The sequence below is a fragment of the Rhodamnia argentea genome, chromosome 2 (assembly GCF_020921035.1).
Source record: "Rhodamnia argentea isolate NSW1041297 chromosome 2, ASM2092103v1, whole genome shotgun sequence".
Classification (NCBI taxonomy): domain Eukaryota; kingdom Viridiplantae; phylum Streptophyta; class Magnoliopsida; order Myrtales; family Myrtaceae; genus Rhodamnia; species Rhodamnia argentea.
The window spans coordinates 1410396-1426571 of record NC_063151.1 but is presented as its reverse complement, the minus strand read 5'-3'; the positions used below and the strand labels follow the sequence as shown (position 1 = coordinate 1426571).

Sequence of the window (16176 nt, the reverse complement as noted above, 5' to 3'; positions counted from 1 at the left end):
TTTGGGCGACGAAGCCCCCGGCCAAGCTAGAGCTACCCTCGCTAGACACCGGTGAAGACAACCCTTACCCTCACCTGGGCTGGCAAAGCTACCCTCGCCCAACCGACCCAACCCCTCGACCAGCCTATCCATTGCCCTACGCTCGCTATGGTTGAGGAGGGAAGAGGGAAAAAATAAATAAATAAATAAATAAAAGTATTTGAAAAAATGAAGGCACTTCATATTTTTGTTTGAAAACTTTTCCCATTGTCGTTTAGTGGAGTAACCATTATGCAAGCATTTCCGGTCGACGAAACAGTTAAAAAAAGAGCAGCTTTGGACGCACTAGATAAGCATTCCGTCATTCGCGGCGCTTCATTCTCTTCTATTTCTTTTGCAGTTAAGCTCGAACTAGATCAAAGCATTTGTTACGGAAACCTAAGAGGAATCTCAAATAAAAAAAATACAGAGTCGCGGTGATTCACTTCTTTTAGTGTTTTTTTTTTTTTTGTGGGTCGAAAACTTCTTTTAAGTTCAAAGGCGGTAAGATGGCACATGAGCGCAGGCCTTTTAGCGGGTGTCCCTTTGCGCTCAGTCAAACAATTCCTGAGGCAAATCTAGGAATATGTCGAGAGACATTATAAAAACAAAGTCCAAAGTTGTAATAAAATAAAAAGAAAAAGAGAAAAAAAACAAATAACGTTGAGATTTAGTCTGTCGAGACTCAAACTTGTTTTTGTCTTTTGTCCACGACCCACATCGGGAGAAATTAGACTTTGGCTTCCAAGAGATTTTGCTCAATGTTAAGCGATTTGCTAAAAATATCTCTAAAAATCGAGAGCAGTCGTCCCTTTGACTCGGGAAGTAGTAACGGGGTGAGACTGGGACGGGTTTGAAGCGATAATGAGAAACTTTGCATTTCGATTATAATGCTCGGCTCGCATGAATCCTGACAAACTTTGGGTTAACCTAGAGCCAACATTCTTCGGTGGACAGTTCTTCAAGCTCTGTTTCTCGTGGAAGAACGAAGGAGGATCCGTTGTTTTTTCAAGAATTCATAAAGGTGCCCGAGAAGCAGCGGAAGCTTTTAAAGCAGGACAGGATCATTCATCCCTTCGGGGAGGAAGAGTGCATTGAAAATCAAACCGGGACAGTGTTGAACAGCTGGTCAGGACAGGCCAGTCAGTTCGTCACTTCTGTCTCAGTCATTTCGGTCCATTGCCAACGAAGAAGCACACAGGTCGTACACAGAGAGACACACCACACCCTCCTCTATGCCTCCAGGCTCTTCCCACGAGGTCAAACCTACAGATTTTCCTAAATTCCCCAGTGGCCGACCAAAAACAAATAAAATAAAACGAAAATTTCCCCCTCTTTCTCCAGCTTTCAAAACATTTTCATTGCGCCATCTGCATTTGTGCTCTTACCCCATAGAAAGGCGCGCGAGCGATGCATCGTATTCCCATCGAGTGGAGTGATCTACTTGCCTCTCTGGTCTGGTCTGGTCTGGTCTCGTCTTTGCTGTAGTGGAATCAAACGAAAATTCACTTGCAAACTAGAGAAGGTCACGCTAATCAATGCCTCGCTTCATCATTAGCCATTCACGTAGATTAGGAGAGAGAACTGAACATTATATCATATATGCGTTTGTTTAATGAAGCTCCCTGGAGCTTCTCTTTAGTAACACTCCTCAGAAAAATGGGATTCCACTATTCCATCCACTTTCGAAAATGCGAAAAAGATGGTTCAAGTTTACTTCCGTTTCACGCCAAGCAAGAAAAAGGCCTTTCCTTTAATAAAGAGGGGCCGCATTTGGATGTCATGCCCGGTTTATGTCAATGACGTGACGAACTGTGTTCATACAAGGATGGAGGAGCCACGCTTGGAGCCTTGGGTGATTCTGGTTTCAATTTCGAGTACTCTTTTACTGATTGCGCCCAAATTCGCCTTCCGGGTAGAATGCCGCCCTTCTCTAATGTGTTCGAGACCCGAATCGCAGATTCCAGCTCAATGTACAGGGGAGATTTTGAGGTTACAGAACAAAGAGACTTCTAATTGCGAGGCGATTTAACTTGCACATGAATAAAAGAGTGAGGAGAAGGAAGTGTGTATTATTATGAGTTAAATACTTGATAATTGGCAAAATTAGGACAGGGTAAACTAGTGAGGAACGAGGAGAATCTCCGAATTAGCAGTAGCAGGGTTTGGCCTAAGTCGATCCTCAACCCTGCTCTTCTTCAACAGAGACTCAGGGGAAGATGAGACCAATTCCTCGACAGGCCACGAATCATTCGAGCTATCGGAACTGAAGCAAATGTCCGCCACTCCGTCCGGGCTTCCAGGCACCGATCCAAACTTGCGCTTGCTCGATCGGTGTCCGCGAATTGCTGATGCCAGCTCCGAGACTAGCTTAGTGCACTCATCCATCATGTTCTGTCAAGAAGACGTGGAATGACATTAAGATTTTAGGATCCTGATTCATAATTCAACCCCGAAACAAGGTGGGAAAAACAAACTCATTTGGGTTCAAGAAAGGGTATAGGGCTAACCAATTCGATTCCCAGAATGGGCAAGAGTTGGCTCTGGCATTGCAGTCCCAAACAAGGGTCTAGACCATTTATGACATGTAGTATCACAGCAGTAGCCATTACAGAAGCAAGATAGCTTGTTGACCTGCAATCTGTTTGGGCAAAGAAAGGAACAACAATGGCATTAGCAGATGCGGCGAAAACGGGAATTCACAGAGAAAAACTCTCCTCGTCTTTTCCATTTCAACAGGGGTTAATTTTTTACCTGAGAGAGAAGCGAGAAGGACCTGTTCGCACCTCCTAAGGAATTCCCAGCACAGATGGCCCTTCAAGCCGAGCCTCCTCGCGAAATAATCAAGAAAAGAAAGTGGGGTCACCGGGTTCATCTTCCACTTGAGCGTGGACAGCACCAGCAGCTCCATTTTCTGTATTGTTTTGGCCTCAAACACGTAATTGCTCTCCTCCACCTGTAAGAAACAGAGTTCCATACCACTAATGAAGAGCTCAAAAGGAATCGACATTTGTGGAACAAGAGATCCTCGATTGGCACGCACCTGGAGGTCTAAGAGAAGGGGGACTTGGGTCTCCTCCACCTTGGCCGCAAGAGAGAGACAGGCCACGGCGGTGAGCTGGGTCATCCACGGCTTCTCCGCCCGCGAGCCGAACCCGAACAAGAATCTGTCGAGGTAGTCGACGGCGAGCACGGCGGTGAGGGCGGAGAAGTCGCAGCGCGCGTGCGCCTTCATCATCCAATCCACGGCCTCGCGTCGAGCCCCGGCGAGGCAGGGGTCGGTCGCGAGATCCCAGCGCAGGGGGTTTGGTTCCTCCCTTGGAGGTGAGGCGGGTCAGCTCTTCGTCCTCCCAGAACAGATCTCGGTCCACGAGGAATGCCGTGGGGGGCTCGTTCACAGCGTCATCCTCGTTACCGAGTTCGTGTTCTTGGGCGTCCCAGGGCTCCTCGGAGCAGTAGAGAGAATCGAAGAGAGAAGCCGGGCTTTGGTGGCGAGCCATCATCGTCTTCCTCTAGAGAAGAAGAGGTCCGGGACTGCTCTCATTACCCAGAGAAACGTCGAACCACAACCTTCACTGCTCGACTCGAACCATCTCCTCTCTCTCTCTCTCTCTCTCTCTGGACCGAGTCTGAGTGAGCAAGCCACCACCGCCAATGGTGGCTCAATGGCACAAAGGATCTGCTTTTATGTTCGTGGATTCGACCAAAACTTTTATTGGGAGAGCGCAGACTGCAGAGGGGTTGGGGGTGTGTGCGAGAGACTGTATTATAACACTACATAAGTCCCTCCCTCCCTCCATTCCATGCCAGGCCATTCCCAACATTAACTGGACACGTGACGGTACTGTGATCCTCGATCCTTTGGGGAGCCCTCCACTCCCAGTGGACCCCCGACACGATCACGGTTCACGAGACACTTCTCTCTCTCTCTCTCTCCCCCTCTCTCGTTTCACCATGAAATTTGCTTTGCTTATCTACTACTTTTTCCATGCTTTAAAAGAGCGCGGGTCGCTAGAGCTTAAATCAGATTGTCGTCGCGTTTGAATGATCTGATCTTTCCATCTGACGAACTCAAATACATGGCCAACGTGTTTTTACCTGCGGCGGATGTTTTGAGTTTTGAATTCTGAATTCGTAATCCCCTCTGGGTCTCCCTCGAACAATGATGAAAAGGCCGGCATAGTATTTATGCAGCGACATCATAGCACCACATTACCATTGCAAAGGCCTTGGACATCGGCCTTGGTAGAATTCTATTCTTGCGTGCATCCGATGACGTGAGCCCCCTTTTTCGGTGACTAAAGATTTTAGATCATGCATGATTTTATGATTGGAATCAAATTTTTAAGGATTAAAAAGTCGAAGGTGGGAAAAATTTCATACGCAATCTCGTGGATTTTCAATTAGGTTACTGAATAACAATGTCATTTACCCAATGCATAATTGCAATAAGCTTTTCTTTTCAGTTCTTCAATGGTCACTTTGATTGAAATCCGACAGTTTTTTGTTTCGTGCGCAATTGCTTAAATTGCGGATTTGTGGCCAATTTTCTAAACGCCATGTGAGGATCACATGATTATCGGGTCACAACTTCATAAAACATAAAAATAAAAACACCCGATAGAATTTTGGTCAAAGCCATCATTGTTGAAAAGCCAAGTAAAGTTAACTGCTGAAATACAACAAGGAAATTAAAATGTCAGTGATTGAAACTTACATTAAAATTAGTAACCACCAATGAAATTTATCCATCTAAAGTAGAACTCAATCGTCCCTCGTGGGGGGACAATATTAAATACGACCGCTTAGACAATACAAATACAGCACGAGCCTAACTATGAATTACAAAGAGAAAACACAAACATAATATGCCTCTATAAACTTTGACATTTACGTGAACACAAGAGTTGTGAGTCATTTATTTGGCTTATAAAACCAAAATTATGAGATTTTTAACACAAAATGATCTTTAATTACAACCCTTTTTATGATACGCTAACACAAGTTGTAACGAGACAATTCTTCTTTGACAGAATTGTGGCAAAATAATTTATTGCCCTCGTATCGAGTTCATGCATGAGCATGGTCCAAACATTTTTGCGTCCGCAAGTGAACGGGGTCATGCACACAAATAGTGATCAATCCATCTGAAAAACATGGATACCCGACATTATACAGAATAAAAAAATATATATATTTTCTATCATTATGGGGAATCTATGATACGTGCACCTCAAAAGGGTATTGTCTCGCACCCACCACTTTTTTAAAATAAAAAAAATAATGACACTAGTATGGTATGTGACATCCTAATCTCACAGTTTCACCACATCCGACCATGAACATAATCTAGGGTGCGCGACAATGTCCGGTTGTAAGAAAAGACGAACCCCACTGGTTAGCTGAAAAGAGAAAAGGCAGAAACTACCGGCTTCCGATTTTCCTAATTTTGGAGAGACCGCATCCCTCGAACTTTTCTCAATAATGGGTCATAATTCATTGCCACGGGGGCAAGAGAGAAATAATAACTTTAAATTTCGTAAAATCATCAGAAATAACATAAAAGTTGTGAATTGTGGGGGGATTCAATCTAGAGCATCAATGATTCAATCCACATCATGTCTCAATAAGATCAACCCCAAATCTCAAAATGGAAAGAGCGGAAGGTAAATTGATTTAAGAGGTCGTGTCTAAGAAATTAACGTGTAGTCTACCCGGTTTAAAATTCACTCGAGAAGAAGTAATGTCAAATAAGGCCTTTTTCGATCGGCATGAATACCACCCGACTGTCGAGCAAAAAGAAAAAAAGTTTTGCAATGAAAATAAGTATGTCACGTTAATTAGGTCATCACTGGAGACACTCGCTTCGCCGAAACGTATAGGACTTAGTTTGAATCATGGCAGTCTACTTACACAGCCAAACGGACAACAAGAAATGTGTGAATTAGTATTCGCGAACATGAGCTCATAATTAGGGTTTGAGAAAAAAGCGTAGCTCGTGCATGTGTCGCACGATTCCCAGCTCCAAGAGGCAACATCTGGAGGCATGAGTGAATGGTCTTTCGGCGCATATGGCCACGATTGTGGAATTGAATTCAATGCATCGATCCTGTTGGACCGTATCGGTTGGAAGGTGGGAGACCTTTTGCATTGTTAAGCTTCGTGGAAATGCATGATTATGTCGTGCTATAAAAAGGTTCGGTTGCTGTGATGAGCAATGGGTGGTTGCTTTGCTCTTGTCCCTCCCCTAGACCCATTATTTTCCAAATCATGCGTGGACATAAGAAGGCGACATGAGTATGTAGCTCCAACTCCATAATTCCAAAGGTCAATGAATTGCCAAAAAAAAAATCCATCTCCAGCTAGTTTTACTTTTGTCTCGCCGATCTATGGATCAAAATGCCAATTGATGAGCTATCTTGCTCCTACGCACGACATCTACACATGCGAAGACGGAGTAGATTACTATTTCCTTCCATGAACAACTACTCATTCGACCTCTCTTTTCCTCTCGATTCGGGAAAAATTCTTAGCTTTGTGCTTAGAATTCAGGTCGATATGATGATCTTCTTTTTCAAGATCGGTCGTCAAGGACTTGTTATTTCCACTCCATGGCAAGTCAAACAATACTAATTTAGTAGCATACAACATCACATTAAAGAGATTAGAGACCACTCGGGGAAAACTTGAACGCACACCCTTCAACTTTCACTCTCTTACACATTTGAACGTAAAGTTATAAATCCTTCTGTTTTACCCCTGAGCTCATACTCCCTTGCACCTTTAAACCCTGAAGTTTAAGTTCTTACACTTTACCCCCCAGGAACTCTCACCCTTTTGCGCATTATGTGTAATCGAAGTTATTGAACCCTTACCGGTCAAATAATCTTATAAATAATATGTACGCCATTACCCCCATACGACTTTTTTAGGCATTGACAGCATCAAATTAACATTCGCTAAAACGTGCGACGGAGGTGATTCTTAAGCTGAATATATCAGACGCAATACATTAAGTTCTTTGCATGGATGAGAATGCCCTCTAGTGTAATCCTTAATCGCAGCTAAAGAGTTACGAGTGTTGCACATTGTCACGGAAAAAAATTTAGTGTTTCGAGCGATGAAATAGAGTGTAGAGTGTAAGTATTTGAAGTTTAGGATTTAGAAAGCGAAAGTTCATGGGGGGTAAACAGAAAGACTTTGAAGTCCAGTAGATGTTGTGCAAGAACGCGAGAGTTTAAGGAGGTAAAGTAGTGGACTTAAAGATTTAGGGTTTAACGCAAAAGAGGTTGATGGGGTAGGGAGGATCAGCTGAAATTTTAGTTTAGGATTATGCGCTTCCCGATGCAATTTACCACCTCTAATGCTAAGATTTAGACAAGAATTAGCAGATATAGTTCTTAAGCTCCCTTTTTTTCCACGATAGAGGAGTGAAACTTCTCAGAGAGTCCTTCACACATCGTCCCTCTCCTTGTTTGGAGGTGTTGCTCCCATTGCCTAACGGGAAAAGGGCAAATCGCAAAAATTTGAGAAAAAAAATCTGCAGTGGATGGACGAGCGTGCAGTGTTGTTTCACCCTCCGACTGCAACGTGATGTCCCTGTCTCTTTTCCTTGATTTTTCTCCCACCTTTCTTCTTTCTCTCTTCTTTCGGCCTCGATCTCCGAGAAAAAGGGTGGGATGGTCTACTGGTGCATCAGGCAATTTGAGGTGGAAACGTTTGGAGTCAAGGCAGAAGGCAAATGATAGATGCCAGATGGGGTTGTTGGTTGGCAAAAGGAAAATGGTTACTGCCTGACGAGGTTGGTCTTTGCTGATTTGTCCCAGCGAAATGCCGCACCAAATTGCATCATCCTAGCCTTGATCTCCATCAGCGATGAGAACAAATTTAGGCACTGTTTTTTATTTCCTTTTTTCCTGTACCGTGTCGGGTTAACCAATGATTCGGGAAGAGCGAAATTACATTTTTTTCGTATCGTTGGATAAAACTCCATTGCTTGAAAATTCGAATTGTCGTCCTTTGAGAACCCAGTCCCGTGATCTACATACTGTGAGTTTAATCTGCGTGCATATGAATTCGTTCCTTAACCATCTCATGGCTATTTTAAGGTTATGTTTGGTGAATTTTCTCTTTTGGTGTCCTGTAGATATTATACCCCCATGACCTACCTCATCAAAAGTCCACTGTACCCTTCCTTTTCTCCTTTCAATTTTTGGGTCACAGCTGTTTCATCATTGGGGTCAAAGTTAGATGAGTAGGACTTTCTTCTTCAAAATCTTCTCAGAATCAGAGAGAAGCGTGGCTAACTTACTATAATCCCAAGAACAGAAAGCAAAAGCCCCTTCATTGGAACTCGTCAATTCAATCTTCCTCATCGCAGCCCTCCCATGCCCTCCCAACCCATCCCTAACCCTAACCCTAACCCTAAAGACTCTCAGCAGAGCCAGGACCAATCTAAAAGCACGAGAGGCAGAGAGGCTCGCACGCCCAATTCGACTCAGAAAGATTGGCAGTTGTATGGAGGTGTACTTGTCGAGCATCCGTGGAATAATGATAGTTGCGGGAACTTCACCAGTTAGGATTTAATTGGTCGTGGATGTTATGAAAGTCCGGTCGAGGACTAAGGAAAGGATTCGCATGTGTGTCGTGTAATAGCAAGTTCCGATATAAACGGTATCCTGCAAAAGAAATATGGTTCCGAGTAGGTTTTGACACATGTGACGGGAAATGTTTTCCTTCAATCAAGGTCCTTCGACCGAGCATACGGAAGACATTCATTAAAAGGTTGTTCACCCCCTTATCACTATTACCCACATAAGAAAACTTGCTTTGCTTGTGTTAAACGAAATACGGTATTAGAGACTCAAAGCGGGTACATTTGTAATATTACTTCTCGTTATTTGTTCTCTTCTTGATTTTTCATACGTACACTAAAGAGTAAGACCGACGGATCAAAGATCATGTATTACCGTTTCTTGACTAGTTCGCATTTTGAGTTTGCTTCATCTTTCGACGATTTCTCATTGACTATTTATTTGGGATTATGACATATCAGTCGAGGAAAAAAAAAGGTTCAGTCGATTTTCTCTTGTCAATAACCAATAAATGATCGCAATTGCTCAAACTGTCCCCATGCCACTATAAATGACCGTAATTTCAGTCGAGTTTTCGCAATGTGTGATGATCCGAGGCAAGCCGACTAAAACAGGTACAGGTAGGCTTTAAAGTCGTCGCTCCATACGTCTGATTTGAACAGGAAACAAGAACGTGGTTGGGATTTGACTAAAAATGATGTCAAGGTCACGTCCGAAAGGAGAAAATATAACATCAACTTGGACCCTACGTTTTCTTTTCACCGTCTCTATCTCCATCTCAACTGTTCGAATTCTCTAGCCCTATTTGAGTTTCACGTGACATCTAAATGACAAAACTCAAGTGACTTGGTCGGTTTTTCCTACGTCGTTTTGAGGTTGAGGTTGATCTTTGATCGCGCGTAGGGGAAGCCAAAGTTGCGACATTTAGCTACTGCCCTCGAAGAAAAATCAGTCTTTGGAGGATGGCAATTGACGAACATCGAAAGCATTCTGCATGGAACGAGGTTCCCTACGACACAAAGCTCAAATTAAAGTAAGGTTGCAGATCGAAAGCACACAAAAGAGAGAGAGAGAAAGAACGACACCGTAGGAACAGATAAACCCGTCTCACGACCCTTACCTAACCAAAAGAACCGAGGCCTAATCATAGTTGCAAGTGAAAAAGAGCTAGAAAGGCTCTCCCTTCCTGTCAATGTCATTTCCTCTTGTGGCACCGAACTGTAAGGCACTAGGAAAGAACCACAGGCACAGAGCGGGAAAAAGACCAAAGAAGAGACAGAGTCCATGCCTGAGAGAGCAACAGTCAAAATGTGTTGCCTATAAATCCACAACGCTCGCTCATGTGGGCCCATGTACCCATCGAATGGCCCAACAAAAGTGGCATGTGAAGAGCCGAAAATAACCAGCAAAAGCTGGTGAGATGGCTACCTATCTCTACGCCTCTCTCTCTCTCTTTCTAAAGTCTAAAACATTCAACCCCAAAAAGAATTATGCTCGATGGTGATCACATATGCGCAGCGCTTTCTGTGCAGAGAACATATTCAAAGAAAACAAAGCTAAAAGTCAAGGAAGAAGAAGCAGACTCTTCTTCTTTACCATAAAGTGACATCTCATTCTCATTTTGGTCATCGCTCATCATTTGGCTGTATTTGTGGTGATATTGGGTTGACTGGTTGAGGGGGAAAAAATGGGAAGCAGCCCAGTAGGAGATAACTTTACAACCTTGAATGAGTTGGATTGATCCAAAGGGAAAATAAATAATTATAAGACAGCTTCATCTCTTGCCAAAACTGTTTCAACTCATAACCAAACGCAGGGGTGAATGAATGGCACAACCTTCAGTTTGCTTAGGTGCAAAAACTGGATCAAAATCCAGTATTCTAACTTGTAAATCCGCCCAGAGGCGTAGCTGTGCAAATTCTGCAGATTAAATATGAATGTCGATGAGAAGTACCTCGTGTCGCAACATCAAAATTGGTCATGGTGTATTGACTCCACAGCACAAACGTTGCTCTTGCGGCGTTAACATGACCACGGTTGATGACCCATTTTTCACGGAAATGCGCCTCGGTGAGCTGGACACGCTGATGTATGGTAAACCTTGGTCCAAAATTGGGTTTCGAGGGTGATATATAATCTCTCTACTCTGTACCACACTTCACCTTCAAATGCCAAAGAATCTGATATAGCAACAGCGCTCTTGAAATCTCTATATCATGAAGAGGGAGGTTAAATAGGTTGGCTCAAGTCCTATGTCCAGATGGGCCTTGCCGAGGTCGATCGTGTCACTTGCTCAAAAGTCTTGGACTTGGAAATATCTATTCCAAGCTAGGGCCTGGTCTATATGCTATAAGGAATCCTAACGAGGGAATTGCGAGTACACGCTTAAAAGAGGCCCAACGGGCGCGCGTCCATGACTGATTTAAATGAGCTTGATACCGACAGCCTCCACAATCTCTCATCACGCAGATCCGAGGAATGAGAGACTTTAGGAATGTGTGCGGTTCTTGTTCTGTTCGGTTGAACCAAGGACTTCCCTGGCAACTGGCATCAGCCATCGATCATGACAACTTCAAACTTGCGATGCCTCTTTGACTTTTGCGGGGTTATTTGCTGAACACGCCATTACAGGGATGATCGTGAGTCATGACAGATGGTGCTATTCCTGGTGGAGTAACTCTCTTCCAGTGACAGATTCCCACTGACCCTAGAAAGGCTTTGAATTGCAAAAACAAATAAGAAAGGCCCATCAGGAGCAAGCACCGGACAAGAGCCGGCCCGCTCGAATCACTTCGGCGGGAGAGTAAAGACCCAGATGAGGATTATATACGGAAGAAAGATAGCAAATAGGCATAGGTAACCTAGTCAACAGTCATAGTCCCAATCATGGAAACTGAAAGCAACAATCAACATGCCAAAGGTTGGTGCAAAATGACGAGTGTTTAGTGACGGCAGCACCGACGATAGCGGCGGGGACAACTGTTGGAAAGAGGCGGTCGTATTGGTTGTGGTTGCCAAATAGCTACAGCGTCGACGGAGAACGTGATCCACTCGAGGATGGGCGACCATGGTGGAACTCAAATGACGTGAATTACGAAAGAATGACTTAAGGAAACCGGAAGCTTCATGGGCTCTTTGTGGGTTTATTAAAAGACAGACCGTTGACCAGTCCTTTCGAACTTACACTACATAGACAAAAATGGCACACCCTCTAAACAACTATTTTGCGGATAGACAACCTCAGAACAACTGCACCTAGGATTCGCAGAACTGGTGGAGTTGCTCGCCCACCTACATCGGCCAGACTTGACTCATCCACCAATGGAGCTCGACTAATGTTCGGGAGTTCCAAGTAGCTTGAGCTTCAAGCTCGGTCCGAGTTTGGTAAAGCTCAGACTCAAGTTCGACCCCCGAACCTATCTCGCTTAAACTGCAATTATCTTGATAATCAAACCAAGTCAAGCTGAATGCTACTACATATAGTTAAGCTCGGTGTTAAGAAGTCAACCTTGAAAAGTTACGCTTAATTGAGTTCACCGAATCTTGATTTATTTTAAATGGTTGAAGCGGGTCTAATGATATGAATAGACCTTTTATATCCATCCTTCCTTTAAACTTGCAAATTTTAGGAAATTACTGTTCAATATTGCTATATTAAAGAAGTTAATATTGCATATGGAGATGATAGTATCTATATTAGGACCAAAAGATACGAGTTTCGTGCATTTTTTTACGATTTGATTGATTTTGTTCTTACAACGATATAATAATTTTGATTAGATTGCGCAAATGGTTCATCCACGAAAGAGTCCTTAAGATCCTTGCTTTTACATATTCGGTCTGGAGCTCATCGTTGGTGGAGTTCCGACATGGCTCCAGCACAAAGTGATCGTTCGTCTCACATGTCATTTCAGATGTTTGCAATTTCTAAACTACAAAAAAAAAAAAGTAGTAATTTTCATGATAGTGTAGGAAGTTACCAACATTATTAACTTGGGTTAAAACAAGCCACTAGTCATTTTTCACCAATAGTTTTGACACGTGCCTGCACTTATTTAATTTTACCAACACGGAAAAATATCAACAATTTTGGGCAAGAAACAATCTTATTTTGCTTTGTATCGATATTTTAATATTCAATCCAATCGTATCCACGTGCAAATAAAATCGATGAACTAGAGTGTATATATATATATAATGTGCTCATATCAATTTCATATCTAATCAACTTCCAAATAAGTGATTGATATTGACCATTCTATGCCAGCTATAACACCTATCTCATCACATTCAATCTAATCAAAATTTCTAACGATTGGGTGCAACCTAATTCCCTTGCGAAAATAAAGCCTTTTTTGGGGTCATAAAGATAATCTCCTGCTTTTATGGGATTTTAATCATTTTTTTTTCCTTTCTCACACACTCTTAATTTTCTCTTTTTGAAGGAATCCTACTCATGAATAGAAGTGCAAATTAATTATCCTACTTCATTTCTCTCGAATTTTAATTCTCAAATTTCGCTTCTTTTCGATTATAAAAACACCTCCATAGAAAAAAAAAATTTAGATCTCGAGATATTTTTCTTTTCCGAAATGCATTGTGCAATATTTTTGCGTCGTGTATTTTTCATGAATCCGTTGAATGATAACGATTCATAGTTTTCTGAATAAGGTGGTCTTTTGAACGGACAGAACGGCCGCATGACATATTCGCGAGTAGGAAATAAAAGTTTTCGGGAAATTGTTTTGGTCCACAGAGCGAGCGAGGGGGTCGTCGTTCGAATTTTCTCTACCAAGGACCGAGATTTAATTACCTGCTGCCGCGCACCATGGGGCCCTTCCCTACGATCTTTGGACTCGCATCAAGCCCCAGTGCCACGTCAGATAGAGGCGATATCTTAGGGCCCACGATGGCTTCCTGTTCGAGTCCACGATAAGTAATGTGAGTAAGCTCGCCCCGGATGCCTACCGCCTCAGCGATTTTAACTATTCTAATCGAAAGGGATTTTGATGAAAAAGTGAGCGAAGAACTCTAGAGTCTAGACAGGCCAGTTTAAATCCGCATTTCGAGTCCGTCACTGACCAAACTTCGACCCACTTAAAGCGAAGAAGACGAAGAACATAGCCAAGACCGTCCTCTCCTTTCGCGGCCGCCTGTACCATTGTGAAGCGGCGCCGCCCTCCCTCTCGAGCCACCGTGGATGGGCCAGTCAGCTTCGACGGCCTCATTCCAGGTCGGCCGCGACTCCACCAGCCACAGCCACCGCCACCGCCCCGGGTCCAAATCATCGCCTCTCAATTCGCCGATGCTCGTCGACGGAATCGATGGCCACGATGCGACCGATGCGTCTGATTACATCTCTCATCTTCCCGACGAGTGCCTGGCTTGCGTGTTCCAGTGCCTCGGCACCGGCGACCGGAAGCGGTGCTCTCTGGTCTGCCGGCGGTGGTTCGTCGTCGAGGGACAGAGCCGCCACCGGCTCTCTCTCAACGCGCGGGCGGATCTCCTCCCTCTGGTTCAGTCCCTGTTCTCGCGGTTCGATTCTGTCACCAAGCTTGCCTTGAAATGTGACCGCAGATCGGCTAGCATCGGTGACGAGGCGCTGACTCTCATCTCGTTGCGGTGCCGGAACCTGACGCGCCTCAAGCTCCGCGCGTGCCGCGATCTGACTGACGCTGGCATCGTGAACCTCGCTAAGAACTGCAAGGGCTTGAAGAAGCTCTCGTGTGGATCCTGCACCTTCGGAGCGAGAGGCATGAATGCGGTGCTCGACAGTTGCGCATCCCTGGAAGAGTTATCGGTGAAGCGGCTTCGTGGCCTCGCCGGCGATGGAGCTGCGGCCGAGCCCATAGGGCCCGGTGTAGCTGCAGCTTCGCTCAAAACAATTTGCCTGAAGGAGCTATACAATGGACAGTGTTTTGGTCCGTTGATCATAGGTTCCAGGAATTTAAGGACCTTGAGACTGTTTAGGTGCTCAGGTGACTGGGATAAGCTGCTCCAGCTAATGGCAGACCAAGCAAATGGTGTGGTTGAGATCCATCTTGAGAGACTCCAGGTAAGCGATATCGGTCTTGCTGCGGTCTCTAATTGCCCTGATCTAGAGATTTTGCATCTTGTAAAGACAGTAGAGTGCACGAATTCAGGGCTCGTATCAGTGGCTGAACGTTGCAAGCTATTAAGAAAGCTTCACATTGATGGATATAAAGCAAATCGCATTGGTGATGAGGGCTTAATTGCTGTAGCTAAGCACTGTCCGAATCTGCAAGAACTTGTTCTGATTGGTGTTAATCCTACCAAATCAAGTTTAGATTTGTTGGCGTCAAAGTGCCAAAACTTGGAGCGCTTGGCATTATGTGGTAGTGATACTGTTGGTGATGTGGAGATTTCATGCATCGCAGAAAAATGTATAGCGTTGAAGAAACTTTGCATTAAGAGCTGCCCTGTCTCGAATGATGGTATGGAAGCATTAGCTAATGGCTTCCCTAATTTGGTAAAAGTGAAGGTTAAGAAGTGTAGAGGAGTGACTTGTGAGTTCGCCGAGTGGTTGAGAGTGAGCAGGGGGTCGCTTGCAGTGAGTTTAGACAGTGGTGAACATGAAAATGCTGATGTCAGTACAAGTGATGGCGGAGTGCAAGACAATGGGGTTGACTTTCCACCGGTAGTCAGCCAAGTGGCTGCTGCTAATATTGCTTCGTCAAGTAGTGGTCCTAGTCGATCTTCATCGTTCAAATCTAGGTTAGGAATGCTGAGTGGAAAGAATCTAGTTGCTTGTACTCTTAGAAGGTGGGCAAATGGCAGTAACCTTTCATGAAGTAAATAGACTTCTGCGAGCAAAAGGAAAAAGGTATCATCACTTTTTTCTGTTCAAATTTATTTTGTATCTTTTTTTCAGTTCTGTTTGAATTTCCTCATGTAATGTTGGTTTCTGGTTACTGAATTGAAATCCCATATTTAACTTCACAAGGTTTAGTTTGTGTTTACGCACATCCGTTTTTTATACGCATTTATTCTATTCTGATTGTTGTTTTTTTCAAAGTGAACTTATGATGCCAACAACACAGCATAACAAATGATGTTTTGCCAGTATAGATGTGGTAATGTTTTGGAGGATGCAGAAACATTTGATTAATCATCATGAACGTGGCAAATCTTGCGAGGATAGTTTTATCTGTTTTCTCACATTTCAAGTAGGTGTAAATGTTGCAGCTTTGCCATTTCCTTATGTCCAACAGGAAGGTTATCTGAACACTTCCTTGATTCACAAGAATTAGATGTTGATTTCATTTTCTTCCATCATCGTCGAGATGTACAGTACGATATCAAACTTGTCAAACAGAGCCGTAAGAAAATAGGCTTACTTGTACCATTGAGATGTCTGGTCTAAGAAATCTGTAGCTGAAACTTGCATTTATTGTCCACATTTTATTTTCCACATTTTCTTCCATCATCGTAAGGATAGAGCTTTTGTTGCACTCATCTCTTGAATAAGTAGTCCTTGAAGTGAGCCCGATCCATGAAGTTCTTTACACCTTCCAGTTTCAGATCATTTCTTTCATCCTTTCAT

At 43.7% G+C, this 16176-nt stretch overlaps 1 protein-coding gene and 1 pseudogene across 1 annotated transcript; one reads left to right on the top strand and one right to left on the bottom strand.

Annotated features, from left to right (window-relative positions):
* Positions 1–2074: 2074 nt before the first annotated feature.
* LOC115746403 lies at positions 2075–3766 on the bottom strand (annotated as a pseudogene).
* A 9890-nt stretch (positions 3767–13656) lies between these two features.
* Positions 13657–15587, top strand: LOC115746354 (F-box protein At1g47056-like). The gene has a single exon (XM_030682079.2). The coding sequence runs from the start codon at positions 13813–13815 to the stop codon at positions 15421–15423; it is 1611 nt and encodes a 536-aa protein (XP_030537939.2). The 5' UTR covers positions 13657–13812; the 3' UTR covers positions 15424–15587.
* Positions 15588–16176: the final 589 nt, after the last annotated feature.

Bases quoted from the DNA above. Each gene is read 5' to 3' on its own strand.
- LOC115746354 (XM_030682079.2), top strand. From the start codon at position 13,813: ATGGGCCAGTCAGCTTCGACGGCCTCATTCCAGGTCGGCCGCGACTCC.